The following is a 26,306-nucleotide window of genomic DNA, read 5'->3' as shown; positions in this document are numbered from 1 at the left end:
ATAAAATACAGTAGGGCAAAATAGAAATAAAATTGTAAGATAAAAATGCAAGGAAGAGCGCAATGGACAATACCTTGGTTTTATTTTACTCCTTGAGAGAATACCTCCCACTCATTTTTAATGCCTTTCCATTAAAATAAGCACCCAACAAATCTACAAGGCAGGATGTCCATTTCATTTTAGAGTTCAAGTATCCTATTTAGTCTGTGGAATCAGGACAGGTCCTTTCAAATCAAAAACTTCTATCAGTGCTCAAAACTACTATATTTTAAAACTGAAAACACAAGTTGTTAACTAGCTATTATTTCTATTCCAGCTGGAAGCACAATCATGTTCTGCATGTAAGTGGTCAAAGAGGCCTGAATATTGTAGAAAATAAGTTTCCATTTTTCTCTCCATCTTTGCCATTTTGTGATTATTTTACTTTTTCTCCTAAACTTTATTTTGATGTTTTGGTAAAATTACTGGCAATTTTACAGGTAAGTTTTTAAAATAATCTGATGTATAAACATGAAACAAAATATGAAAAAATGTATGTTTGTTATTGCCCACACTAATCTAAATAATCATGATAGTTTGCATGGTCTCAAATAGTTACTATATTTCAAATAGAACCTCTTTTAAGTTTGAACCCAAAAGATAAGTTGCTATTTCATAGAAAATCCAAATACAAGCTTGTTTATCTTATCAGTTCAAAATAATTATTTCATTAAAATTTTATATTATAAAAATATAATTCTGTATGCTTTGTTTGATCAGCCAGCAATTAATCATATGTTATCCTAATAAATGAGTCAATATTAATATTTCAGATTGATTCATATTTAGAAATACTGATACAAAGGAAAATACTTCCCATGCTTATATACTACAATTTCCCTACTAAATGATATTATGAACTGTTGTTAAATTATTCTGTTTTCAACATTAAAAAATATCATAGGAACTGCAGAGCTAAAAAGCATCACACATATATGCAATATTTCAATTTATGTAAAAAGAAAGCTGTTGAAGGAGGAGAAAAAAATGAAATTGATAAAATTTAAGTGAATGGTTCAAATGTATAATTGGCTATATTTAAAATCCTCAAAATAATTCAAAATCAAGTATATATAAATCTATAAATACTTTATAATATTAGTTTCCTATTGAATGTTGTTAAACAAAGATTACTATTCTTTAGTTTTCTTAACAACCATGTTAAATCCTTCCAATTTATTAAAAATAATTTTACAAGAAGGAATAGAAATAAATGTATGCAATATGACAATATTTAAATATATCAAGTTTATGATCGTTTGTCATAGAGGTGATCATGACAATAAGTAATAGGTTCATACAAGTATTTTATATCATGTTACTGATTCTTGATTGGAGCTAGTATAAACATAGTGCTAAAGATAAAAAAATTCTCAAGTTCTTAGCTTAGCTTGACTTTTGAATTGCTGTTAATACTGCAGCAACTTAGTACTTTTTTCATTTGTGCTACATGAATGTAGCACAAACTATCTGATATTTGCTAATGAAATAATCATTTTTAATGGCCTGCTTCACGTATAATATAACACAGGAATTATAACCATATTTTGTTGAATATTGTATTAACTTAATTAATATACAGCAATAAACCATAAATAGGTGAGCTGAAAATAATCAACCCCAGCCTGGTTTAGCACAATGTGGGAATCAAGCCAAAATTTCACTTAACTTCAATGTAGAAAAATGGTTTTTTCTTGCTAAATTTATGTCCTGCCTTTCCTCTAAGTGAAAAGGCTAAGTGCAGTAATGCAAAATTGAATAATAACAACATAAAGCAAAGAAAACCTTAGAACATTCAGTTATAACTAAATTATGGCATATTTCTGAGAATCACGTATACAGCATGTCCAAATTCTAAATCCAATACTGGAACCTCAAAAGTGTGCAACTCAAAAGTGTGGATGAAATGGATCATTATATTGTTTTTCCTATGTGTGTTTGTGTGTGTGTGTGTGTCTGTGTGTATGTATGTATCTTGGACTTCTACTGTGTAGGCTTTAACATAGCCCTTATATATTTAATCAATGCAAAGAAATACTGAAAGTTCTGTATTTAGTTGGTGCTTCACACATGAAACTCTTCCATTCATAGTGTAAATTACAGTTTAATGAATATGTACACATAAACCTGTTCTCTCCATTTATCAGTTAGACAGTACATTATCTGACATAACTTACGGAGTACTCAGTTGTGAATCTTACATCCTCTCAAATCACCTCATTTCCTTTTACTTTCTACATCTTTAGAATGAAGAATGAATTACACCCAAGTCCTTTCTACAAGGGACCTCCTTTGTGAAACAAATCCAAGCCTAAATTACACTATGAAGAAATGATTGTTGGATTCTAGGACAATGAATTAAATACACTGCATTCCTTCCTTAAGTACAACCTGGGCTCCAAACTTCCCACAACTCTGCCAGGAAGTTATCTGTAGTAAAGTATTTTTACTTATCAGCTCTTAAATTCAATAGTCCAGTTTGAACAGACAATATATCCAAAAATGGTACAGCACAAGCCTTCTTAGAAGAATAAAAGAGCAATAGAAAGAAACAGAAGCCGTTAATTCAGTTCTTCTGCTAGGAATAAACAAGGCATAGATAGGAAAATTACGTTAATTAAGTTAATTTTCCTAGCATGAAAAACAACAGCATACAGTTGGATAGCACAGATTAAAATAAAAACACTCCTATTTCTCCTTTTCTGCAGATCAACTGTAGACTTTATTTTAGAAATTGCATCTTATTAGTTAAGAGTATAGTGGTTCCTATTTCTTCAATTGTACAGAAGAGTTGGGTGTAGAAGTATCTGTGTCACAAGGATGGCAATACATATAGAATGAGCAAGCATAAAGTTAGGAGAAGTGGGTGGAGGGACCCAAGCAGGTTGAATGAAAAGACAACAGCTTCAGACCACTTTGTCAGTCCCTTTACAGGCGTAAATAATTTTCCCTTAGTGTTCTTTATGTTGTATATGCAAATGCAATGTGTACAGAAGCATGCAAAGCAGTCACAATAAAATTGATCAGCACCTATCTGAATATTGTACTGTATAAAGCATGTGAAAGTTACAAATGTTTTGAACACCTTATTGGAAACATAATTGAAGAGAATAGGATTGGAGACAGATATGATCACCTTAAGTCTTACTGGTTTTAGCATGCCACCTCTATAAACAAGCAACATGCTTGTACTCTGTCCTTAGACTGATAAAATATTTCATTTCAATATGTCATACTACTCAGGAAGACATATGGAAAAACACTTATCTTGTGACCTGTTATCTCCTTTAGTGCTCTGATTCTATTTTTTTATTTGTTAAGCTCTCTGAAATCATTGTTTGAAGCCTCAATTTTCCTTGTTCATTATCACATTTTTTTTCACTCCTCCCCATGCTGATTACATTATGTCATTAGTCCATTCCTGTCCCATAACTTCATACAACACCTCTTTTTCACAAAAAATCAATTCACAATTCTGCCTCTGACTCATGAAGAACTTGTGCTTATTTCACTGCTCTGTAAGTTTTTTCCAGTGTAGAAAACTGGTCATTTACCAGCTTGTGTTAGAACTGCCTGATATTTTTCAACAGTCTCTGAAAATCTTGTATGATGTTTTTAACATGTTGAAACATCCTGTAAAACTGTAAATCTGTTAGTGTTTTTAAAATGATAATTTCACGTGCCTTTCTTTTTCTTCTCTACGCATTATAATCTTTCTGATTTATTTATTTATTATTCACATTTCTATTACCGCCCATCTCCCCCCAAAAGGGGGACTCTGGGCGGTTTACAATAAAACTCTTAAAAACTCAACATCATAAAATCACCGAATCAACACCTACAGTACTAAGATAATAAATATAAATATGGAATCCAAGTGGGAAATTTCCATTTGGTAGGGAGAACTCTATGTCACCAGCCACCCCCAGGAAGAGCTGTTGCCCTTCCCATCCCAGGCGAGGCGGCAGAACCAGGTCTTCAAACCCTTCCGGAAGGTCAGGAGCGAAGGGGCCTGCCTCAACTTGGGGGGTAGAATGTTCCAAAGAGTGGGTGCCACTGCAGAGAAGGCCCACCTCCTGGACTCCGCCAGATGAAATTCTCTTACAGATGGGGTGCGTAACATGCCCTCTCTGCATGATCGGGTGGGGCGGGTCAGTGTTATGATTCTCTTTAGTTGAATTTAGACCAAAATGAAAGGCCCTAAATCAGCCTGAAAATGACACATTTTATTATTGTTTACATATACAGTCATGGGAAAAAGTAAGTACACCCTCTTTGACTTCTATGGTTTTGCATATCAGGACAAAATAAAAATCATCTGGTCCTTAGCAGGTCTTAAAATTAGGTAAAGGCAACCTCAGATGAACAACAACACATGACATATTACACCGTGTCATTATTTATTTTACAAAAATAAAGCTGATAGACTTTGCTAGTAAACAATTTATTTATTTATTTGCCACCCAAATCCAATAGATTTAAGGAACATATGATAGGGCTAACTGGCAGGGCTTCTAGGAGATAAGGGTTTTTATCTGATTGCAACATGTCACTCTACTGATCAGCAGGGTTCAGTTAATTATTGTGACTACATAATTCCTATCTGAATGTCAGCTTGGAGGACTGAGGGACTTGGATGCAATTTTCAACAATGCTGGATGGGAATTCAGTTGCAGCATAGGCTGTTATAATCACCTCCATCAGCCTGCCTTAGGAACCCAGCAATTGCCCTCAAATAGCATTAAAGTAAAATAACAGATGACCGAAAATGTACAGGCATACAGTGATAACCCTTCCCTCAATACTGTAGCTCAGTACTATCTACTCTAAAAGACAGATGGGCTACAATTTATTGAAGTATGGGCATTTGCATACTGCTATACTGCTTACCTCTTCCCATCAAATTAATGCTTGTTCCACTGGAGTTACACACATTTAAGTTAAAGAAACTCTTGAGTTCAACAGCCTCCACTTCCTATCTGTGCCCATAAATACACATATTTGCAGGCTAATATTTCCTCTAAATTCCCAGATCAGAGTATAAATCTTGAACTGGTTATATATTGGTCAAATATTTTCTGTGTGTATTGACCTTGCCAACACTTCAGTATTTTACTGTATGTCGTTAACATATATCTTAGAAGATACTGTCGTATTTATTTAGAATAGGAACAAATGCATTTCACACATTTTTGCTCACCCCTCCTTCCTATTTTTGCCATTCTCTCCCCTAGCCTCCAGTTTATGTAATTTTTCAAACACCGCTTAAATAATGGGAAAGAGGGTTAGCCTTTGTTTTCAAAAAGAATTCCATTATCTGCTTTGAAGGCCTTATAATTTACACAAGGTAATAATAGCTCTTTCTTTTTTTTTACAGAAAGGCTTCTGAATGTTTTGTTTTCCTTAGAAGTAGTGGAGTTATTTAATATTCACCCAATAGTATAGTTTACATAGACACTAGCAGACAAATCTTGCAAAACTTGTTTTATCAGGAGTGGAAGCATCACATTCTGAAACATTTTGAAGAGTATTTCAGTCATGATATGATGTAGACCCAAGACCCATGATGTTATGCACAACAAAAGTAGGGTGTAAAATAGATAGTTACTGAATTCTGTAAGTTGGGGTCCTGAGCCTACCCATGTCATAGCACTTACTTTGCATTTAGAATAGTAAAATACCTTAGTTTCAAAACAAAAACAAAAACAAAAACAAAACACACACACACAGTACTTTTGTTTTAATTATTTTGACTGTTTTATAATTTTTATGATTGTAAGCCACCCAGAGTCACTTGTTAAGATTGGCGGCTATAGAAATTAAATAAATAAATAAACATCCATCTCCAAAAGCTTGAAAATATTTTGTTCCAGATCAGCAATTCAAGATTTTATTTTAGATCAGCAATACGCTTAAATGCCTGTCTCACTGAGACATTCCTACTTCCTTATCATTCTCGTGGTCCTATAAGAGCTACTAAAAATGCCTCTTTTCATGGCATTTTACTCCATGGATTAGAATCTTTTTTAAAACTGCTTATTGGGACTATTATTATTTGGAATTTTGAGAATATATCATGGATTTTATCACAAATAGTTACCTCAGTGGCGCTTATCTACAAAATGGTTCCATGGTGGATGCGGCAGTCACAAACACATTCATTTGCTAAAAGGCAATGTGTTTTCCACTCTTTCCTCCGGGACCTCAAGCAGCTCTCTACCTACATTCTTATAACTTTGAGGGTTGGGGGGAGGGCGACGACAGTTAAGGAACAATGAAAGACTTGGCTGCAAATAGACACCATTTATTCCTGATGAACACATTCAGGTGTCTATATGTGATACAAATGCAGAGGTTACAGCTTCCAGCTTTATTATCAACCAGCATGAAAATGTTAAAGTCAGATTGGGGAGATCCTGAGAGAAGTCAAGGGAGATTTTGACAAGCACATTTACTTCCTGAATATGTTATACAGTACATAACAATTTATAAAACATCATTAAACGTCTCATTTAATGGGAGTAAATAGGTTAAAAAGTTTGCTCTGACAATCATTTATGAGTCTGTGTAAATAAAAGGAAACATATGTAGAATCTATTTGAGCTGGCAGTACCATATTCATAATCTACTATTTACCTACCTCAAAGTGTTGTTTACATGTATAATTACAGGACTAATCCTTGTACATCCAACAATTCTTTTTTTTTTTTAGTTTCACTCGTTTGAAATGAATGCTGAAATGAGTGAATGAAATGAATGTTGGAATGAATGTTAAAAGGTAACCATGGGCTGCAAAGTTAGAATTTCTAATTTATTGATAATAGCTTGTAAGACCTAAATGAAGCACACTAAAAACCTGCAATTTAACAAACTGCGGTTCAAAATGTTTGTTCTATTGAAACAATGAACAGGAATACAATTAATCGTTCCCATGGCTTGAACAGTCTTATCTTAGAATAATGCAGACCTTGTGCTCAAGTTTTTTTTTTTCAGCTATCAACCAACAAAATAGGCAACCCTCAATAAGTTTATAAAATGTTATGCAAGATACAGGCAAAGTAGCTGAGCTTTTCACCCCCGTGAATTATAATTTTCAGAACCAACGTTCTTAGGTTGACAGCAATTCTACTGAGGAAGTTTATAAAAAAATCTCTAAAGGTCTTATCTTTTATAAACTCATGCTTTTATGTTGTCTCTCTCCAGTTGTTAAGCAATCTAACTTGATTTTTTAGGAGATTGTTGTACAATATAATACATTTATTATAAATAAGTTTGGGTCTTTAAAGTAAGTGGCATACATATATCCTGCCAGGACTGATTGCCCAGATTGCCCTGAACTTTTAGGAGAGCTAAATCAAACACTTACTGCTAGATTCTGGCTCTAGCTCTTGATAGCCCCTTGGCCAGGAAAGTGTGACATGAGAAGCCACCCTAGCATAGATCATTCTGAATTCTGGTTTTCTAGAAAGAATGAAAAGTTCTCTAGAAGGATTATGGCAGCCAGGGAATTACTGGAAAAGTGAAGCCTGAGCACCAGAAATAACAGCTGGCATATATGGACCCCATACAATCTAGTGGGTCAACCCATTTTCACAACACAGCAAGGAACAGGACTCTTAGGAATCTGGACAGGATGACATCTAAGGGCTTTAAGTTATTATAGATACATACAGTACCTGAAAGTTCTATAACATATGGCAAATGGATTTGGCTTTTAAGAGTTTTATGGCAGCAGGTATGTTCTTGCCTCCTCTAGTGTGACATATTTCTCAATCCAAAAGGTCTTTCCAATTCTATCTATGATTACAGTACCATGAAAGTACCCCACCATGATGCCTGAATCACACTAAGTATGCCTCTTGGGATATATATACGGGAACTTCACCATAGTACTCATTTCTCTGGTGCTCTTAAAACTTGCAATCAATTATATAAAATAATGCACAAAGAAGTTAAACCTTTTAGTTCATAATGGGATATTATGTAAAACCTATATTCATAGTCAAGGTACTTCCAGAACCAAGTTACCACAATATTATCTCCTTTTTAATGACACTGACCATAAATAGATAGATTCAGGACTTGCTATACATCACTGCATGGTTTCCAAATTCAGGATGTTACAAATATTGGAGAAAACAAACAAGCAAACGTAACACCAGTGTGGAGGTATTAACATTTACAAAGACTGACTGAGTTTCTCAAAATGAAAGCTGTATGGTGCTCCACACACTCGTAAAGATTTTTTAAAAATAATACAGGGAATTAATATTCTCCCTCTACAAAATGTAGAGTAATATTATTGCGCCTCTCTGTAAAGACACAGCAATATTGCAGAATAGTGAAAAGCATGGATTCTCTCTCATTAATTTTTCTGTAATATGTTTGTACTCAAGTCAAGAACAATTTGCTTTATATTAGCATAAAACATCCCAACATACACCAACCCTAAAGTTAAATTGGGGAAAGTACAGAAAAGTTCATAAACATAGTAGCAAGATAACCACACTGAAGTTATTTTGTATTATTCATACTGTGGTCACAGGAAAAGGAAGAATATGGATTTGAAAAACCAAATTCATGAAATGTAAATTCCCTATTGATAAAATTGTTGCTCTCTGATATGCCTGTACTCTAAACAAACAATAGGTGGGCTGTAGAATGCTTAAAATGAAAGGGAACTCTAAGTTATTCAGCAACAATCTTGCTTGATCCTCTCCTCAAAATCAGGATCAGATTAAGACTTGCTGAGATCCTAAATTATGAGAGACTCAGGGCCCCACAGCATTAAAAAAATCTAACAAACATATATTAAAAATGGAAATAACAACAGTGTGTGTGTGTCAAATATGCAATAAAAAAATAATAACATAACAAAACAGTTATTTTGAAAACCATCCTATTTATATGTGAATTATTTAATTGAAAGTACATTATAAATTCTTATTTTAAAAAATTCAGAAATGTAGTGTATATAAAAACAAGAGCAGTTACACAGTTCAGCATTACTAAATTGGAAGAAACAATGCAGTTTGCACTTTGTTTTGCATTTCATACAGAACACAGAACATTTTATTTTCATGATTTTTGGAAAGCAAAGTCATTGATGGCACTGTCAAATGAGAGGGCATGAAGTCCATTATTTTTGATGCAAATAGTGTTTAGTTCAGGAAGCATTTTTATAGCCTTGGTGTCCCCTAATCATTTTGCTTCAGCTGTGAAAATGTATTTTCCCCTGAGCTGTTTGTTACCATTCATCTCAGATAGATCTGCAATAGTGCCTCCACATCTGGGAAAGCCAATGGAATTTTATTACATTAAAAATGCTAGGAATAAAAAAAAATGTGTAGTATTCAAAGGAAGGAAAGGGCAGGCCAAGAATGCAGTTCACATGGAAGTTTTTCTGTGGCAAAGATATGAAGTGGGTGGAGGAAGAAGGTAAAAGTGTCCAAGGGGGGCCATCTCTACTTCTTCTCCAGGGTCTACCTCAACCGTGCTAAATCCTTGAATTACATAGAATTTCAATGATGCAATTATCAAAATCTTCAGCAAGGGATCGTTACCTCAATGATGCCATGAGCTAAACTGTGAAGGGCCACCCAAGATGGGAAGGTCATGACAGAGAGGTCAGACTAAATGCGATCCCTGGGGAAGGTAATGGCAACCCACCCCAGTATTCTTGCCGTGAAAACTCAATGGATCAGTGCAACCAGAGATATTCGGTATACCATCGGAAGATGAGACCCCCAGGTCGGAAGATGGTCAAAACGCTACTGGGGAGGAACAGAGGATGAGTTCAACTAGCCCCAGACGTGATGACGCATGTCATGATCACTGTTGTGATGCTTGTGACATCGCAACGGCTCGCATGACAATGCAGGGAAATGGGTACCGGGCGGATTAAGGGAAAAGGCAACTAGCTAACAAAAGAGAGCAACAGGTGCTGGCAACAAAGTATCAACTCTAGCTGGAGGCGCAGAAGAGAGAGATACAATGTCGCAAAGAAGGTAATTGACAAGACCAGACCACGAGGCGCGCCCGAGCTGTCAAAGAGATTACGAACCTGATCACCCGGCAATGAACCATCACCGGCCAGGGAAGCAATCAAGGAAATGCCCGGAGCACAGGAGGGGCTCCACGACCCCTCATCTACTGGCAACGGAACCGACGGGGCTTGGGGCGCACCCGAAGTAAGAAGGGGTGGAGCGCTGACCGGCGCGGGCTATTTAAATCCCGTTCCAGCACGCTCCACTCACTTTCAGCTTTTCTAAAAGGCATGCACTCTGTTCTATCAATAAAGCCAGAACCTAAGCCCACGCTAGCGTCTGTGTCTTTACTGGTTAGCAGGCAGAGCCTGACAACGCAGCTAGCTCAAAGCCGAAAGGACGGCTAGCAGCCGACGGTGCTGGTGGTGAACAGCGAATCCGATGTTCTAAGGATGAACACACCATTGGAATCTGGAATGTAAGATCTATGAGCCAGGGCAAATTGGATGTGGTTATTGGGGAGATGTCAACATTAAAGATAGACATTCTGGGCGTCAGTGAACTGAAATGGACTGGAATGGGCCACTTCACATCAGCTGACCACCAGATCTACTACTGTGGACAAGAGGACCACAGAAGAAATGGAGTAGCCTTCATAATTAATAGTAAAGTGGCTAAAGCAGTGCTTGGATACAATCCAAAAAACGATAGAATGATCTCAATTCGAATTCAGGGCAAGCCATCTAACATCACAGTGATCCAAATATATGCCCCAACCACAGATGCTGAAGAAGCTGAAGTAGAGCGGTTCTATGAGGATCTGCAGCACCTACTGGACAACACGCCTAAAAGAGATGTTATTTTCATCACAGGAGACTGGAATACTAAGGTGGGCAGTCAAATGACACCTGGAATTACAGGTAAGCATGGCCTGGGAGAACAAAACGAAGCAGGACATAGGCTGATAGAATTTTGCCAAGACAACTCACTCTGCGTAACAAACACTCTCTTCCAACAACCTAAGAGACAGCTTTATACATGGACTTCACCAGATGGACAACACCGAAATCAGATTGACTACATCCTTTGCAGCCAAAGGTGGCAGACATCTATACAGTCGGTAAAAACAAGGCCTGGAGCTGACTGTAGTTCCGATCACGAACTTCTTCTTGCACAATTTAGGATCAGACTAAAGAGATTAGGGAAGACCCACAGATCAGCTAGATATGAGCTCACTAATATTCCTAAGGAATATGCAGTGGAGGTGAAGAATAGATTTAAGGGACTGGATGTAGTAGATACGGTCCCGGAAGAACTCTGGACAGAAGTCCGCAACATTGTTCAGGAGGCAGCAACAAAATACATCCCAAAGAAAGAGAAAACCAAGAAGGCAAAATGGCTGTCTGCTGAGACACTAGAAGTAGCCCAAGAAAGAAGGAAAGCAAAAGGCAACAGCGATAGGGGGAGATATGCCCAATTAAATGCAAAATTCCAGAGGTTAGCCAGAAGAGATAAGGAATTATTTTTAAACAAGCAATGCGCGGAAGTGGAAAAAGGCAATAGAATAGGAAGGACAAGAGACCTCTTCCAGAAAATTAGAAACATCGGAGGTAAATTCCAGGCCAAAATGGGTATGATCAAAAACAAAGACGGCAAGGACCTCACAGAAGAAGAAGAGATCAAGAAAAGGTGGCAAGAATATACAGAAGACCTGTATAGGAAGGATAACAATATCGGGGATAGCTTTGACGGTGTGTTCAGTGAGCTAGAGCCAGACATGCTGAAGAGTGAGGTTGAATGGGCCTTGAGAAGCATTGCTAATAACAAGGCAGCAGGAGACGACGGCATCCCAGCTGAACTGTTCACAATCTTGCAAGATGATGCTGTCAAGGTAATGCATGCTATATGCCAGCGAATTTGGAAAACACAAGAATGGCCATCAGATTGGAAAAAATCAACTTATATCCCCATACCAAAAAAGGGGAACACTAAAGAATGTTCAAACTATCGAACAGTGGCACTCATTTCACATGCCAGTAAGGTAATGCTCAAGATCCTGCAAGGTAGACTTCAACAATTCATGGAGCGAGAATTGCCAGATGTACAAGCTGGGTTTAGAAAAGGCAGAGGAACTAGGGACCAAATTGCCAATATCCGCTGGATAATGGAAAAGGCCAGGGAGTTTCAGAAAAACATCTATTTCTGTTTTCTTGACTATTCTAAAGCCTTTGACTGTGTGGACCATAACAAATTGTGGCAAGTTCTTAGTGGTATGGGGATACCAAGTCATCTTGTCTGCCTCCTGAAGAATCTGTATAACGACCAAGTAGCAACAGTAAGAACAGACAACGGAACAACAGACTGGTTTAAGATTGGGAAAGGAGTATGGCAGGGCTGTATACTCTCACCCTACCTATTCAACTTGTACGGAGAACAGATCATGTGACTGTCATGTTCGCCATTTCAATGTCTTTGATACATCGTAACGTTTCGCATGTCATTAGCTGGATGCGTGTTTCATCTTTCACGGGAGGATGGGGGTCTTTATCTCTTGGCTCTGCTTTTGGAATGTGTTTGGGTTATCTGGTATGTTCAAGGTTACTTTCCCAGGCTAGCAGTTCTGACGATTGCCAGCACCTGGGACGGGCGGGGCTGTTGGCAGGGAGGCGGGGTGCGTTCGCACCGAGGGTTTTAAGTTTGTATTTGGCGCGCTTTTGCTCATTCTCAGCTTTCTCTGTATTTGTCCTAAGTTCCCTAATAAATCAGATTTCATTTAGCATCCTCTTGTGAGTCTGAGTATTTGGGCTGGGCAATCATTACAGTGACAAGCTGGGCTTGAGGAATCCAAGGCTGGAGTTAAAATTGCTGGAGGAAACATTAACAATCTCAGAGATGCAGATGATACCACTTTGATGGCTGAAAGCGAAGAGGAACTGAGGAGCCTTATGATGAAGGTGAAAGAAGAAGGTGCAAAAGCTGGCTTGCAGCTAAACCTCAAAAAAACCAAGATTATGGCAACCAGCTTGATTGAGAACTGGCAAATAGAGGGAGAAAATGTAGAAGCAGTGAAAGACTTTGTATTTCTAGGTGCAAAGATGACTGCAGATGCTGACTGCAGTCAGGAAATCAGAAGACGCTTAATCCTTGGGAGAAGAGCAATGACCAATCTCGATAAAATAGTTAAGAGCAGAGACATCACACTGACAACAAAGGTTCGCATTGTTAAAGCAATGGTGTTCCCCATAGTAACATATGGCTGCGAGAGCTGGACCATAAGGAAGGCTGAGAGAAGGAAGATCGATGCTTTTGAACTGTGGTGTTGGAGGAAAATTCTGAGAGTGCCTTGGACTGCAAGAAGATCAAACCAGTCCATCCTCCAGGAAATAAAGCCAGACTGCTCACTTGAGGGAATGATATTAAAGGCAAAACTGAAATACTTTGGCCACATAATGAGAATACAGGACACCCTGGAGAAGTTGCTGATGCTAGGGAGACTGGAAGGCAAAAGGAAGAGGGGCCGACCAAGGGCAAGTTGGATAGATGATATTCTAGAGGTGACGGACTTGTCCCTGGGGGAGCTGGGGGTGTTGACGACTGACAGGAAGCTCTGGCGTGGGCTGGTCCATGAAGTCACGAAGAGTCGGAAGCGACTAAACGAATAAACAACAATTATCAAAATGTATATATGATAATTGTGTTGTTTATATACACTTTATTACACTTCCAGAGACCAGATTCTTCAGGCAAACTGTTTGATGTTTCACCAGCTCATTTAGCATCTTGCTGATTTGACTCTTGACCTTTCTCTTGTTGCATGCTAAAATGTTCCCCTCCAGAAAAAAAAAACCCCACACACTCAATTATACTCCCCTCCTTCTTATTTTTTTCAACGAGATACGCAAAACATTATAAGGTAGTGCAAGGTTGGAAATAAATTATATGAAGGGAGTAAGGACTGCTTCTCTCTGTCCATCAGAAGGGTCATTCTCCAAAACCTGGACAGAAGAGGACCATATTTGGTGTGGCTGGAGAAGCTGGCAAAAGAAAGATGGATTCAGGACTGTGGAAAAAAAGGTTCCAGAAAAAAATCCCCAAATGAATCTCTATGAGACAGGTAGTCAGGCAGCAGCACAGAATGTTCTAAGCCCCTCCCTCCTAGGTAACAATAACTTCACAGTTTTAGTGCCATTCAAATAAAGTTGCTATGGTTATCTGTAATTTTGAACAAGTATTTAACCTTTTCTGTACCTAACACTAAGGTGCTTTCGCCATTGCATTGCATTGCATGCATGCATACATATATACATACACACACACACATGTATACACACACACACATACATACATACATACATACACACTTAGTGTGTGTGTGTCTGTGTGTATTTACTTTTGAATCACAAATCTAAAACCATATTGGGGAGGGGCAGAAAAAAGGCCCCTTCCTTCTTTTGTAGTGGTGATGGTATTTGGTGGTGCTAATTTCTGGAGGTGTTAAAAATGCTTTGAAATTTAAAAAATCAGATTAATTACTGATTTCTACATTTACTGATTATATTCTGCAACAGAGGAAAGAAGACAATGAATTTTAGCCATACAGTTAAAGCAAACAGCATGGATGTTTTGCTTTATTAGAATGTTACAACTGTTGGCTAGATTGGGTGTTACTGTATTCAATTTGCAGTGTGATAGTATTATTTCTAAAAGGCATTATTTGGATCTCAAATGTCAATTTATGTATAAAAGCAACCACTGGCATGTATTAATTGAAGTCAGTTTTATAATAAGCCATATTATAATATATCCCCTTTCCCAAATCTGACATATGCTCACACACCTTCTCTCACAACCTGTTATATCTGTACCGTGAGTCCCTGCAGTGATACTAAATGTTTTTCCGTGACAAAGTGCTTGCCTCACTAAAAAATTCTTTGCCCCAATTCCCTGCTTGTCTAGAGCTTTATGAAGTTTTACATTTACAACACAGGATGTGAAGTACAAAGACCTGTGGCAAATAAACAATTACTATCATGAATAATTAAAGATTTACACCAGATACATGTTCCTGTATGTATGTATGTATGTATGTGTGCATTTGAATTAGAATACCAAATCTGGGTTGCAAAAATCCAGAGGACAGTAAAGAAATACTGAGAACTCTCTTTGCTATCAACTACTGGTCATCTGGATTGTTGCAGTTCAGACCTGGTAGCTAGAGTGTTTGTGTATGCAAAGGGAATTTATATACACAGACATACACAGACACAATTTTTCCTAAATACTTGATTTACATTCAAATTTCCTATCACAGTTTACAGCAAGCAAGCAATACAATAATGTTATTGTCACTTTGTGCAAAAGAGCTTGTTTTGCTTTGATACTTACATTCTGTTGCCCTTACAGAATAAAAATGCTGAACAACAAGATTTCAACAACAGCTTCTTATCACATGCTAAACATTTACCTATAGTCTTCTGAGTCTTATTCTAAGAGAACCACATCTGTTTCTGTGTTCCAATAACATTAAGAATAATTAAGTTCTTCTATTCTTTTAAGGAAACCCAACAAATAACTGATGCTGTCAGCTTCAGAGCCGTTCAGTGCATTCCATTAATGGTTTCAAACTTAAACTTAGCCAATGCCTTCTTAAAAGCAGAATTCATCTAACCACCAACCCTTCCCACATGCAAATAATTCAAACAGAAAAAAGAATGCCATATCCGATTCATGTTTCATTTTCACTCATCATTAAATGCTGAAAATAAGCTATGGAAAAAAGTAGAATATATCAATTGATGCTTTAACACATACCTGGAAACCCCCCTTGCACCATTGCTGCATCAGAACACAATTCCAGGTATCTGCATTCCTCACAAACATTCAAATGCTGTGAGCACCTCCAATCCTCACCACACAACACACAGAGAGAATCGGAGCTCGTCTTTCTTCTGACGACCTTGGGCCTGCTTGAGAGGTTTCCCTCGCCTTAAGGGCAATCTGTCAGTTTTCTTTCTACTATGATATGTGATTGATCACACTTAATTTCAATCTTTCCCACAAGCAAAGAGTTACATCTGTCAGCAAATCTGCAAGCACAACTAGAGAAATCCCTGGTCTCCCATCTCTGACCCAACGATGCTGTAGTGCTGCTGCTATTGCTGCTGTATTGTTGTTGCATTGCTGGAAAAGCACTAATATTCAACTAGCATCCCTGTTCTGAAACAGAAATCAATTTAACACAACACTGCCCTTTTTCTTTATAGGGAGCATAGCTGATTTGATTCTTAATGACCCACTCTTAATTGCAGATAAATGGTTTATAACATCCAGTCAGGCACATATTTATAGATGCACGTTGCTGGTTCTAATCATCAGTGAATGCTTGCTAGTCCAACAGAGATGGCTAAGTATTATCTTTTAGTTTTCCCATGATCAGAGCTGCAGCATGGGATTAGATCCTCAGCAAAACTGTCTGCTCTGATCCCTGAATCAGCCTAAATCTTTATCATTGCCAAGCAGATTCTAATCCATTTAATGCTGCTTCAGTAAACAGTAAGAATAAATTTAAAATTATTTATGTTATGCAGCAATTAAATAAAATCACAAGCATGCTCAGTAGAAGGTATGATTAGTCAATATTTACTCACTAGGCTTAATATTCTTTCAATTTATAAAGCATCATCTTTTCTAATATCCCTGTATAGAGCCACATCCACAACATCTGTTCAGTGTATTAGCAGAGGCACAGCCAAAATATTGTAAGTTCCCATGATTCTAAGACATTCTTACAGAAGACATTTTCAGTATTTGAGTGCTGAATCAATAGGTTTAAAATCTGTGCATGGGTACAAAGGAGAGAATCTGTGCAGAGATACATATGATGATAAATAGTAAGAGTCCACTATCTTTTAAGAAATATCAGGTAGGAAAGCTAATTTCGGGAAAAGATTTAAAAACATTAAAGGATATGTTATACCATCCAAATTAAAAGCCAAGCTCTTTCATTGCCGTTTTGTTTGAAGGACTGAAATGCTTTCTGATACACTAAGAAAATCCAACACCATTGTTAGTGACTGCAGTGACATCTATTGGAAAGGCAGCATTTGAATGTAAGAGCCATGCTGGATCAGCATGGCTCTTACATTAAAAGCCAACACTGCATTCCTACTGTGATCAACCAGAAACCATGCCACCCTTCTGCTGGTGTCGCGAAATTAATTTGGCTTGCATTGTTGCATTTTCCCTAAAACAACTCTGTTGTTTTTGCTCTTAGAATTTTGCAATATACATTTTCGATTAAAATTGGTCAGAAAATTAGCAAAAAGGGCAACCAGAAACATATTCATTGTTTTGTGAATTTGACTGTTTATTTTGCAAATTGATACAGAAACTATGAAGGGTAATCATGCGCCTTAAATAATTACTTAAAGGCAGGCAGATTCATTCAGCACTCCTGAGCAAGTGATATTCAGAGACATGCTGCTTCTGATACTGGAAGTAGTACCACCACTATTACTACTACCTATGGCAGTCTTATCCTCGTAACCACCCTATTCAATTACCCAAGGGTTCTGCAAGAGGTTGCTAGAGGTTCCATGAGAAATTGTGACCAAAAAAAACCCACCACCATTAATTTTTTAACTATGCGCACCACAGGATGCTAGCACTTTCAGTGGTGGAAAATTTTACATGCTGCAACTCAGCTCCCAGCCTGCCACTTTGTCATTGTTGTAAATGTTGTAAAATGTAGATTGTGCAGGTTAGAAGTGAACTGTATTGTGAAGTTTTCATATTTTTTGAGATTTTCATGCAGGGGCTCCCTGAGATCTGAAAATTATTTCAAGGATTTCTCCAGGGTAAAAAGGTTGAGAAAGGTTGCTCTTTAAGTTTATTTAGTATCTTTTAAAGCTATCCAGATTGGTAATCTTCTCTAGATCTTTTGGTATCTTAACAAGGGACTATGTAGGAGGATGTACTTATTTCTCAACTATTTTCCAGCATTCAGATTCACTGATTCTACTATTCTGACAGAAACAAAAATCCTTTTATTTTCACTCCATGCATAATTTATACACTTCCATCTAGTCTTTACTCCAAGGAGACAAGGATTTGTTGTTCATTCATTCAGTCGTTTCCGACTCTTCATGACTTCATGGACCAGCCCACGCCAGAGCTTCCTGTCGGTCGTCAACAACCCCAGCTCCCCCAGGGACGAGTCCATCACCTCTAGAATATCATCCATCCACCTTGCCCTTGGTCGGCCCCTCTTCCTTTTGTCCTCCACTCTTCCTAGCATCAGCATCTTCTCCAGGGTGTCCTGTCTTCTCATTGTGTGGCCAAAGTATTTCAGTTTTGCCTTTAATATCATTCCCTCAAGTGAGCAGTCTGGCTTGATTTCCTGGAGGATGGACTGGTTTGATCTTCTGGCAGTCCAAGGCACTCTCAGAATTTTCCTCCAACACCACAGTTCAAAAGCATCGATCTTCCTTCTCTCAGCCTTCCTTATGGTCCAGCTCTCGCAGCCATATGTTACTACGGGGAATACCATTGCTTTAACAATGCGGACCTTTGTTGTCAGTGTGATGTCTCTGCTCTTAACTATTTTATCGAGATTTGTCATTGCTCTTCTCCCAAGGATTAAGCGTCTTCTGATTTCCTGACTGCAGTCAGCATCTGCAGCAATCTTTGCACCTAGAAATACAAAGTCTTTCACTGCTTCTACATTTTCTCCCTCTATTTGCCAGTTATCGATCAAGCTGGTTGCCATAATCTTGGTTTTTTTGAGGTTTAGTTGCAAGCCAGCTTTTGCACTTTCTTCTTTCACCTTCATCATAAGGCTCCTCAGTTCCTCTTCGCTTTCAGCCATCAAAGTGGTATCATCTGCATCTCTGAGATTGTTAATGTTTCTTCCAGCGATTTTAACTCCAGCCTTGGATTCCTCAAGCCCAGCATGTCGCATGATGTGTTCTGCATACAAGTTGAATAGGTAGGGTGAGAGTATATAGCCCTGCCATACTCCTTTCCCAATCTTAAACCAGTCCGTTGTTCCGTGGTCTGTTCTTACTGTTGCTACTTGGTCGTTATACAGATTCTTCAGGAGGCAGACAAGATGACTTGGTATCCCCATACCGCTAAGAACTTGCCACAATTTGTTATGGTCCACACAGTCAAAGGCTTTAGAATAGTCAATAGTCAACTATTTTCCAGCATTCAGATTCACTGATTCTACTATTCTGACAGAAAAAAAAATCCTTTTATTTTCACTCCATGCATAATTTATACACTTCCATCTAGTCTTTACTCCAAGGAGACAAGGATACATTTTTGGTTTTCTTTTCTTTTTCCCCTACAGTCATTTCCCCCCTTTCAGTTTTACTTGTCCTAAATAATAACAACAACAACAATAATAATTCTCCAACAGTTTCAAAGGATGACTACTGAGAATGGAAATGCCCTGCACTCTGAGGACTGTGAAGTTTGAACCGGGCCACGAGAGCCTAGGCTTAAAACCCCTCAGTCTCAGAAGACTAACTGTGGAACACTTAACTTCCTGCCTTGCCACCAGCTTCTTTACTGGAACACCTAAGTTGACTTTGAGACTAAGTTTAGCTCTTATTTCTGGCAAATGCAATAATTCGGGATTGACCTTATGCTGCCCTGTGGCCTGATTCCTAAACTGCTAACTGCATCTAGAAATAAATATTCTCCAAATCAGGATGCAATGTGAGTCTGCTATTGAACAGACAATTTACAGTGTTGCTAGTTTGCAATGCACAAAGTTGGGCTCATCATATACCTGTATTATCTCTTCATGCAGTTCTGAGTCTATTTCGAGGTACTAATTTTTTTGACATGGAAGGTGATAAAGAGCTTGGAGTTCAAATACTTGTTGGGATGCATCTCATGATGTAAAAAAAAACTAAAGAAACAATGCAACTTCTTTGTTGAGGTGATGCTCAAGGAGCAGAAATCCAAGGAAGGCCTTCTCAGATATGGTACTGTACCTATGGAACTCCCTGACTTGGGAGATACCACATAATATTCAGCAATACAGTTGATTGCTTATTTAAGACTCAGTTCTTCACCCAAGAGACAGTGTGGTTTAAGAAAACATCTGAATTTTTTATTTTGTACATCTCACTGTTGGTTTGATCAGGTTAATTTAGAACCTTAGAGTATTAGTTTATTAATATTTGTGTTTTGTTTCCTTATTTTTATCTGTAAACTGCTTTGCAATTTGTTGTGAAGAGTAGAAAATACATTAAATAAATAAATATTTATCACATTTGTATATAATATATATAAAAACTGTACATTGTATAATATAACAATATATTTATATAATATATAAAATACAATAATGAAGTCTCAAGAGGATTCACACGTAAAATGCATTATATTCAGAGAACCTTGGTATTTCTAGAACTGCTTACCCTCAATGTTGGTTATGCCTAGTTAAACATAGGTTACTGACAAGGTGGCATATTCATGATCTCTATCTCTAAATTTTCTCCACACTTCCTGAAAATAAGTTTTAGAATATTATGTGGTATTGGCATTAAGGATTTTTTTCCCCATTTAATTTTAATAATTGTCTTTCCCATCAGAATTCAGAATTCCAATATTCTGGCAAAAATGTCAGTACTATAAATATGGCGATCATAAACAATTCTTCCTTCAGTAAGAGTACCACAGAAGAATTCTGAATACAAAAATTCAACAGATCTAGTAATACTTCATAATTTACCCTCTGTATAAGTATTTTCTTCCTCGTCTTCCTCTTCTTCTTCTGGATCATCTGAGCTGGACTTTCTTGCTCCTTTGTAAGGTGGTGGCAATTTCATGGGTGGTGGAGTTCCACTTTGCTTCTAAAAAGGAAAAAAACAGCCTTTCATATTATACCTAGAAACTTCAGATTTTTATGATAAAGAGTCCATTATGTAAGCGTAGTTTCATTATACATGCTATTTTCAAAAGAAGCTTCCAGTTTCATAGAATTTGGGCTTCTTTTAATAGACCACACATTTCTGTTCCACATGAGAGAAGGACTGATTTCATATTAGCTTGCTAGAAGTAAGGAATACTTCAATCTAAATATCTGCTTATACTGAAATAATGATGATAGTACAGCAATTAACTGACAACATAAATGTAAAAATCCAATTTTTGCCAAGGATCTGAATGCTTCATAAAATAAATCTACTGCTTTTGAGGCACTTAAAAAAATAATAACAGCTGTATAAAGATCCAGACTACAGTATTTTCAATATTAACTCTGGTTAACAAGTTATATATCATAGAACTCACAATAAAATCCCATTACCTCGCATAAATAAAGGCATTTTCGATAATGATGCATATAGTGGTGCATATCAACCTAAAGAAGGCAGAACTGGAGGACTGCAGTAGACACAACCAAGCATCTGTTTCTCAGGCTCAAAGTCACCAAACCATTTGTGAGCTGCACTGTACGACTGAATTAGCTCAACTACGATCACATTGCTAATGGCAAGTACACTTTAATAAGCAAACAGAAAATGCCAAATGTCACGAGAGCAGCACAAATGGCTTGAAAAATGTTATTTTATACAGCAGAGAATCATTATCCAAGGGTTCACATGTCATTTTTAGAAAGATTTTTTCCGACAACACTATAGTAAAAGCAGTAAAAAAAAAAAAAAAGACATCCGCAAATATGGAGTTGCAATCTTATGTGAACAATCAACATCTATTGTAAAAGCATGTTATTTGGATAGGGGATGGAAACAACATGGAAAATTGCAATATGCAATAAAAAGGAAGGGGCGTTCAAACTGAAAGTGATTGCAAATCGGGATAAAATAAATTTCATCTAGTTAATACAGTACTAGCAGCAAAGCAAAGAGAATAAAAACAAGCTTCCATGACTTGGGTTGGGGGGAACCAGTTTGCACTCTATCCAAATTAATACTAAATTTAGGAATTGAAAAGCAACCATTATTCGGGTTAATGATTGCTAAAGGTTAAAGTGTCTATCACACTGAACTCAATTCCTGCTGATTACAATATATGAACAAACCACACAACTGTCTTGGCAACAACACAGAAGTGGTTTTCCATTGCCTTTGTCTGGGATGTTATTTTACTTCCCAGTCTAATGTACAGCTGCAATTTCCTTGTGGTCTCCCATCTAAGTGCTAACCAGATCTAACCCTGTCTAACTTTTTTCAAGTTCAGCCATATGTTGCCACTTGCTGTGGCAACAGCTGCTACTAAGGACAATAAAAATTAAATTGCAATGAGTCAATCCACTCAATTTGGATGTGGCTCTTTGTTTTGTTTTCACTTTTATCCTTATCTGAATACTATTTTCATAAGTTCTATGAAGATGATAATTTGATGTTGCCTCTCACAGAATGTGATGCTTTGTTTAAATTCCCTAAATCCAGTCTTCAGAGAGTCTGGAGGAAAAGTGAATTCTTTTCCTGACTCAGCTTCCTCTCTAGTGAATGTTGTCTACGGTATGCTTTGATTCAGCCATGATCATATTTTCCCTCACCCTATGGAGATAACCAGTCAGAACATAATTCTATGTGCAGCTGAAGGATAGGTCCTCAATAATATATTGGACCACACTTCTTATGCAGTTTTCCCTATTTGCTATTCCCCAGCTGAAGGAGATTGCAAATCCAACATATCTGGAATATGGTGGGGGAGGTTACATTATATTTATATTCGATGTCATTACTTCCAGAAGTCATGTATTCCATTAGCTTTTGAACTTAACACACATTTGCACTACTAGTACTTCAAGGATGAACCATTCATACAGAAAAGAAACCATACAACTACATGTTGTTCATGTTACGAATGCTGAAATACTGCATAATTTAGCACTACAATCTCTGCCCAGGGGCTCATGCAGGGCAGTATTCAAGTCTGTTGAGTACTGTCTTCCCAATGAAACAGCTGTTGAAACTGGCTGCTAGAAAATGCCTAGTGAGGGCATTTGCATTATTTCAGAGACATGATGCAGACAGATCAGTGACGAGAGGTGTTTCTTCAGCAAATACACAAGTACATAATTTGTTCATGGAGCCCCCCCATGCAGACAGGCTCAATAGCAGAGCTCCAGGAGTCAGTCTATATATATATATATGTTTATACCATCAATGGATGCATATGCATGTGTGTCTTGGGAATAAGCTCCCTGCAAAACTGTGTAGTCAATTACTTCCAGAGTTTGTTATAAATATTCTTGGAGTTATAAGAAGGAGAAATTGGTGATGATACCACAATATTAGCACTGAAGCAAAAAGGGACATCGTAGAGCTCAAAACTTATCTCTTCAGCCTGAGGAAATGCACGTAAACATTTAAGTGCCATGTAAGCAATATGGTGTATGTGGATGTTACTGCAGAAATAATCTACTTCTCCTCTAACATGAAGTAATACAGGACAGAAGAACCAGGGAAGTTTGCAAAAATGGAAGTTCTCTACAAGAGGCAACAAACCAAGGTCTGGGGATAACCCTTTCCACAGACAGTAATGGTTGAGTTCCAACTTCCAGCATTTAAGAATACAAATAGAAAACTCACAAATATGACTGACAGGCAAAAGGAGAGCTGAGAGTTAGTTGCTACAATTGTAAAAAGAAAGAAATATCAGAGAATTGCAAGAATACTTTTCCTTGGCCCCACTAGGACATCTAGATAACCAGTTTGAGAGCAATGGATTGGAGGAGGAGGACGGCCACTCCTTAAAGGTCAACTGGAGCTACCCAAAGGAAAATTATAGAATGGATTAAGGTACAGTCAGCAGATTTTATATAATCAAAGCTGTCTTGCTATTAGAGTGGCTGAATTATTGGCAAACACTAACTTTCAAAGAACATGACCAGAAGAGAGTTAAAAGTAAAATGGAGTAAGACAAACACTAAAGGTAAAGGTTTCCCTTGATGTAAAGTCCAGTCGAATCCGACTCTAGGGGGCGGTGCTCATCTCCATTTCTAAGCCTTGGAGCCGGCGTTGTCCATAGGACACTTCCGGGTCATGTGGCCAGCATGACGACTCGGAACGCCGTTACCTTCCTGCCGAAGCGGTACCTATTGATCTACTCACATTTGCATGTTTTCGAACTGCTAGGTGAGCAGGAGCTGGGATTAACAACGGGAGCTCACCCCGCCGCGCGGTTTCGAACCGCCGACCTTCCGATCGACAGCTCAGCGGTTTAACCCGCAGCGCCACCGCGTCCCTAAGACAAACACTAGAAAAGAAAAAACTAACTAGAAAAGAGTCCAAAGCTCAGATTTATGATTAATTGGGCTTTTGAATGGGGATAGCCAGGTACTCTGAGGAACCTTCCATATTGCCCAGCACTTTGCCTCTGGCTGTCCAACATGCAGTTCTTGGTATGTAGCAGGTGCTGCCAGGCTCCCTGGATCCACACTGGGTGACCCCAGCATTGTGCAGGAGCTACAGAGGACAAGACTCTCATGTCCTCAAAGAATGGCTCTTCCAAAGGACTCAGAGGTCTTGGAAGAATGGTTCTCTGTTTCTGTAGGAATAAATGCACAGACACAAAAAGCTGCATTTAGCTATTAATGAACTGTTCTAGCAAAATGTCTTGTATCACCCATTCTGCCTGCAGCAATCCAGAGCGTAGAGGCAAACAGTAAAGTCATCAACTTGAACATCTAGGGTTGACTTCACTGAAGCCCAGATTGGAAAAATACTGCTGCTGATACTACTGCCTGGGAATGTGAAAGATAACCTACTCTCTGCTGCAGAGTAGTTCCTTTAAACAGGATATTGGATACTAGCAATTTCAAAGATGCTATTTATATTAATCCATCAATGCACATTGCTTTAAAAATCAGAAATGGTTTTCCAGTCATTTCAACCAAGTTTTGACTATTTAAACTATTTAAAAAAAAGATTGTGAAAGGAAAAAAAAACCCAGAATCCATATTACAGCAGTACATTATTAGTAGAACTCAAGGTTTATAAACTAGTATGCAAGCTCTCAAGTCCCCAAGAACACTGCATCAGGCAAGATGATTAAAAATACAGAAAAAGAGGGGGAAAATGAAATGCAGCTGATGTTTAAATCATGCCTGCTCCCAATTAGTCATACAAAGCTAGACACATTCATCTGAACAGCAAGCACTTTCTGTTTCAAAGACCAAAAGTTCTAGCATATAAGCAAAAGTTCTCCCCTCTTTTCCAGTCAGGACTTTTTTTTTGAGCAAGGACATTCTCAAGTCCCTTAATGTTAGTCCTTGAGTTTAATGTTTAAAATGTTTAAAGCTACAGTGACTGCATTATACGGACCATGACTTGAACTCTGGGGAGGGGACTTCAGAAGTGTCTGATTAATCTGCAGTGATCATTTTATTTATTTAGCATTCTTAATCTGCTGCCCTCCAGATGATCTTTCTGATTAGGGATTATGGGAGCAGCTATTCAATGTATCAGATAACTATTCAACTAGGGGGGGATGGCATAAATTAATCCAGACACATTCTATAAACACTCCACCATTCTGGATTTCTGATGCAATTCTGATGTAGAGATCTATAAATTGAAAAGTTCATAGTTGGTATCTGCATGCCTAATGCAGCATTATTTTTTAAAAATATTATATTTTGGGTTTTGATAGTCTACCTAAAAACACAGACAAGCTAAATATAGTTTTTTCTAGCAGCCATGAAAGTAAAAATTTCCACATCTTTTAGGAAAACCAGGAGCTCTATTCTTGGACTATAAAGTGAAGAGATCTAGAATTCAAGTGGTTCATCCTAGCCCACATGGTTGTTCTTATGGAGAGTGAAGAGGCAGTTTACATGGGAAGATTTACTCCCCATGTAAACTGCCTTGCTGGAGAAAAGTGATTATCTAACAAACAGTCAATCATTCATACCACGAACCATGCTACCACACAATATGTTTTTACTTTTGGGACTTCTGGGGAGATATGGTGAACTGAATATGATGACTGCTGCAAAGATCAAGGAACTGGTGAGTAGACCAGATCCTTGAGACCTCTCTGGATATGGAGAGAATGGGAGATCACTCATATGTGCTCCAGATGGCTACTCATGAGGAGACCACAGGACAGTGGTTTTCCATGGTATTCCATGGGTTTGAGCACTGGGAGATGATGGGACCTGCCATTTTCCTTGCAACCACAATAAAACCTTTAAAGGTCATTGAGTTCACAAACCTCACTTTCTAATCACTTTCAGAAATTGCCTATTAACTATCTTAAAGATATTAGAGATTCTTGGAACAACAAATTTGA

At 37.8% G+C, this 26,306-nt stretch overlaps 1 protein-coding gene across 3 annotated transcripts in view; it reads right to left on the bottom strand.

Annotated features, from left to right (window-relative positions):
* PATJ (PATJ crumbs cell polarity complex component) overlaps window positions 1-26,306 on the bottom strand; it is a 155,890-nt gene that overhangs the window by 60,160 nt on the left and 69,424 nt on the right. For 2 of the 3 annotated variants that reach the window (XM_063298039.1, XM_063298041.1), the window contains one exon: window positions 20,773-20,893. In XM_063298039.1, the coding sequence (XP_063154109.1) occupies window positions 20,773-20,893 (121 nt within the window). The remainder of the gene's footprint in view (window positions 1-20,772; window positions 20,894-26,306) is intronic. The other variant, XM_063298040.1, reaches the window with a different exon arrangement.

The sequence above is a fragment of the Candoia aspera genome, chromosome 3 (assembly GCF_035149785.1).
Source record: "Candoia aspera isolate rCanAsp1 chromosome 3, rCanAsp1.hap2, whole genome shotgun sequence".
NCBI lineage: Eukaryota > Metazoa > Chordata > Lepidosauria > Squamata > Boidae > Candoia > Candoia aspera.
The sequence above is the reverse complement of the archived record's forward strand: the minus strand, read 5'-3'. Positions and strand labels throughout refer to the sequence as shown.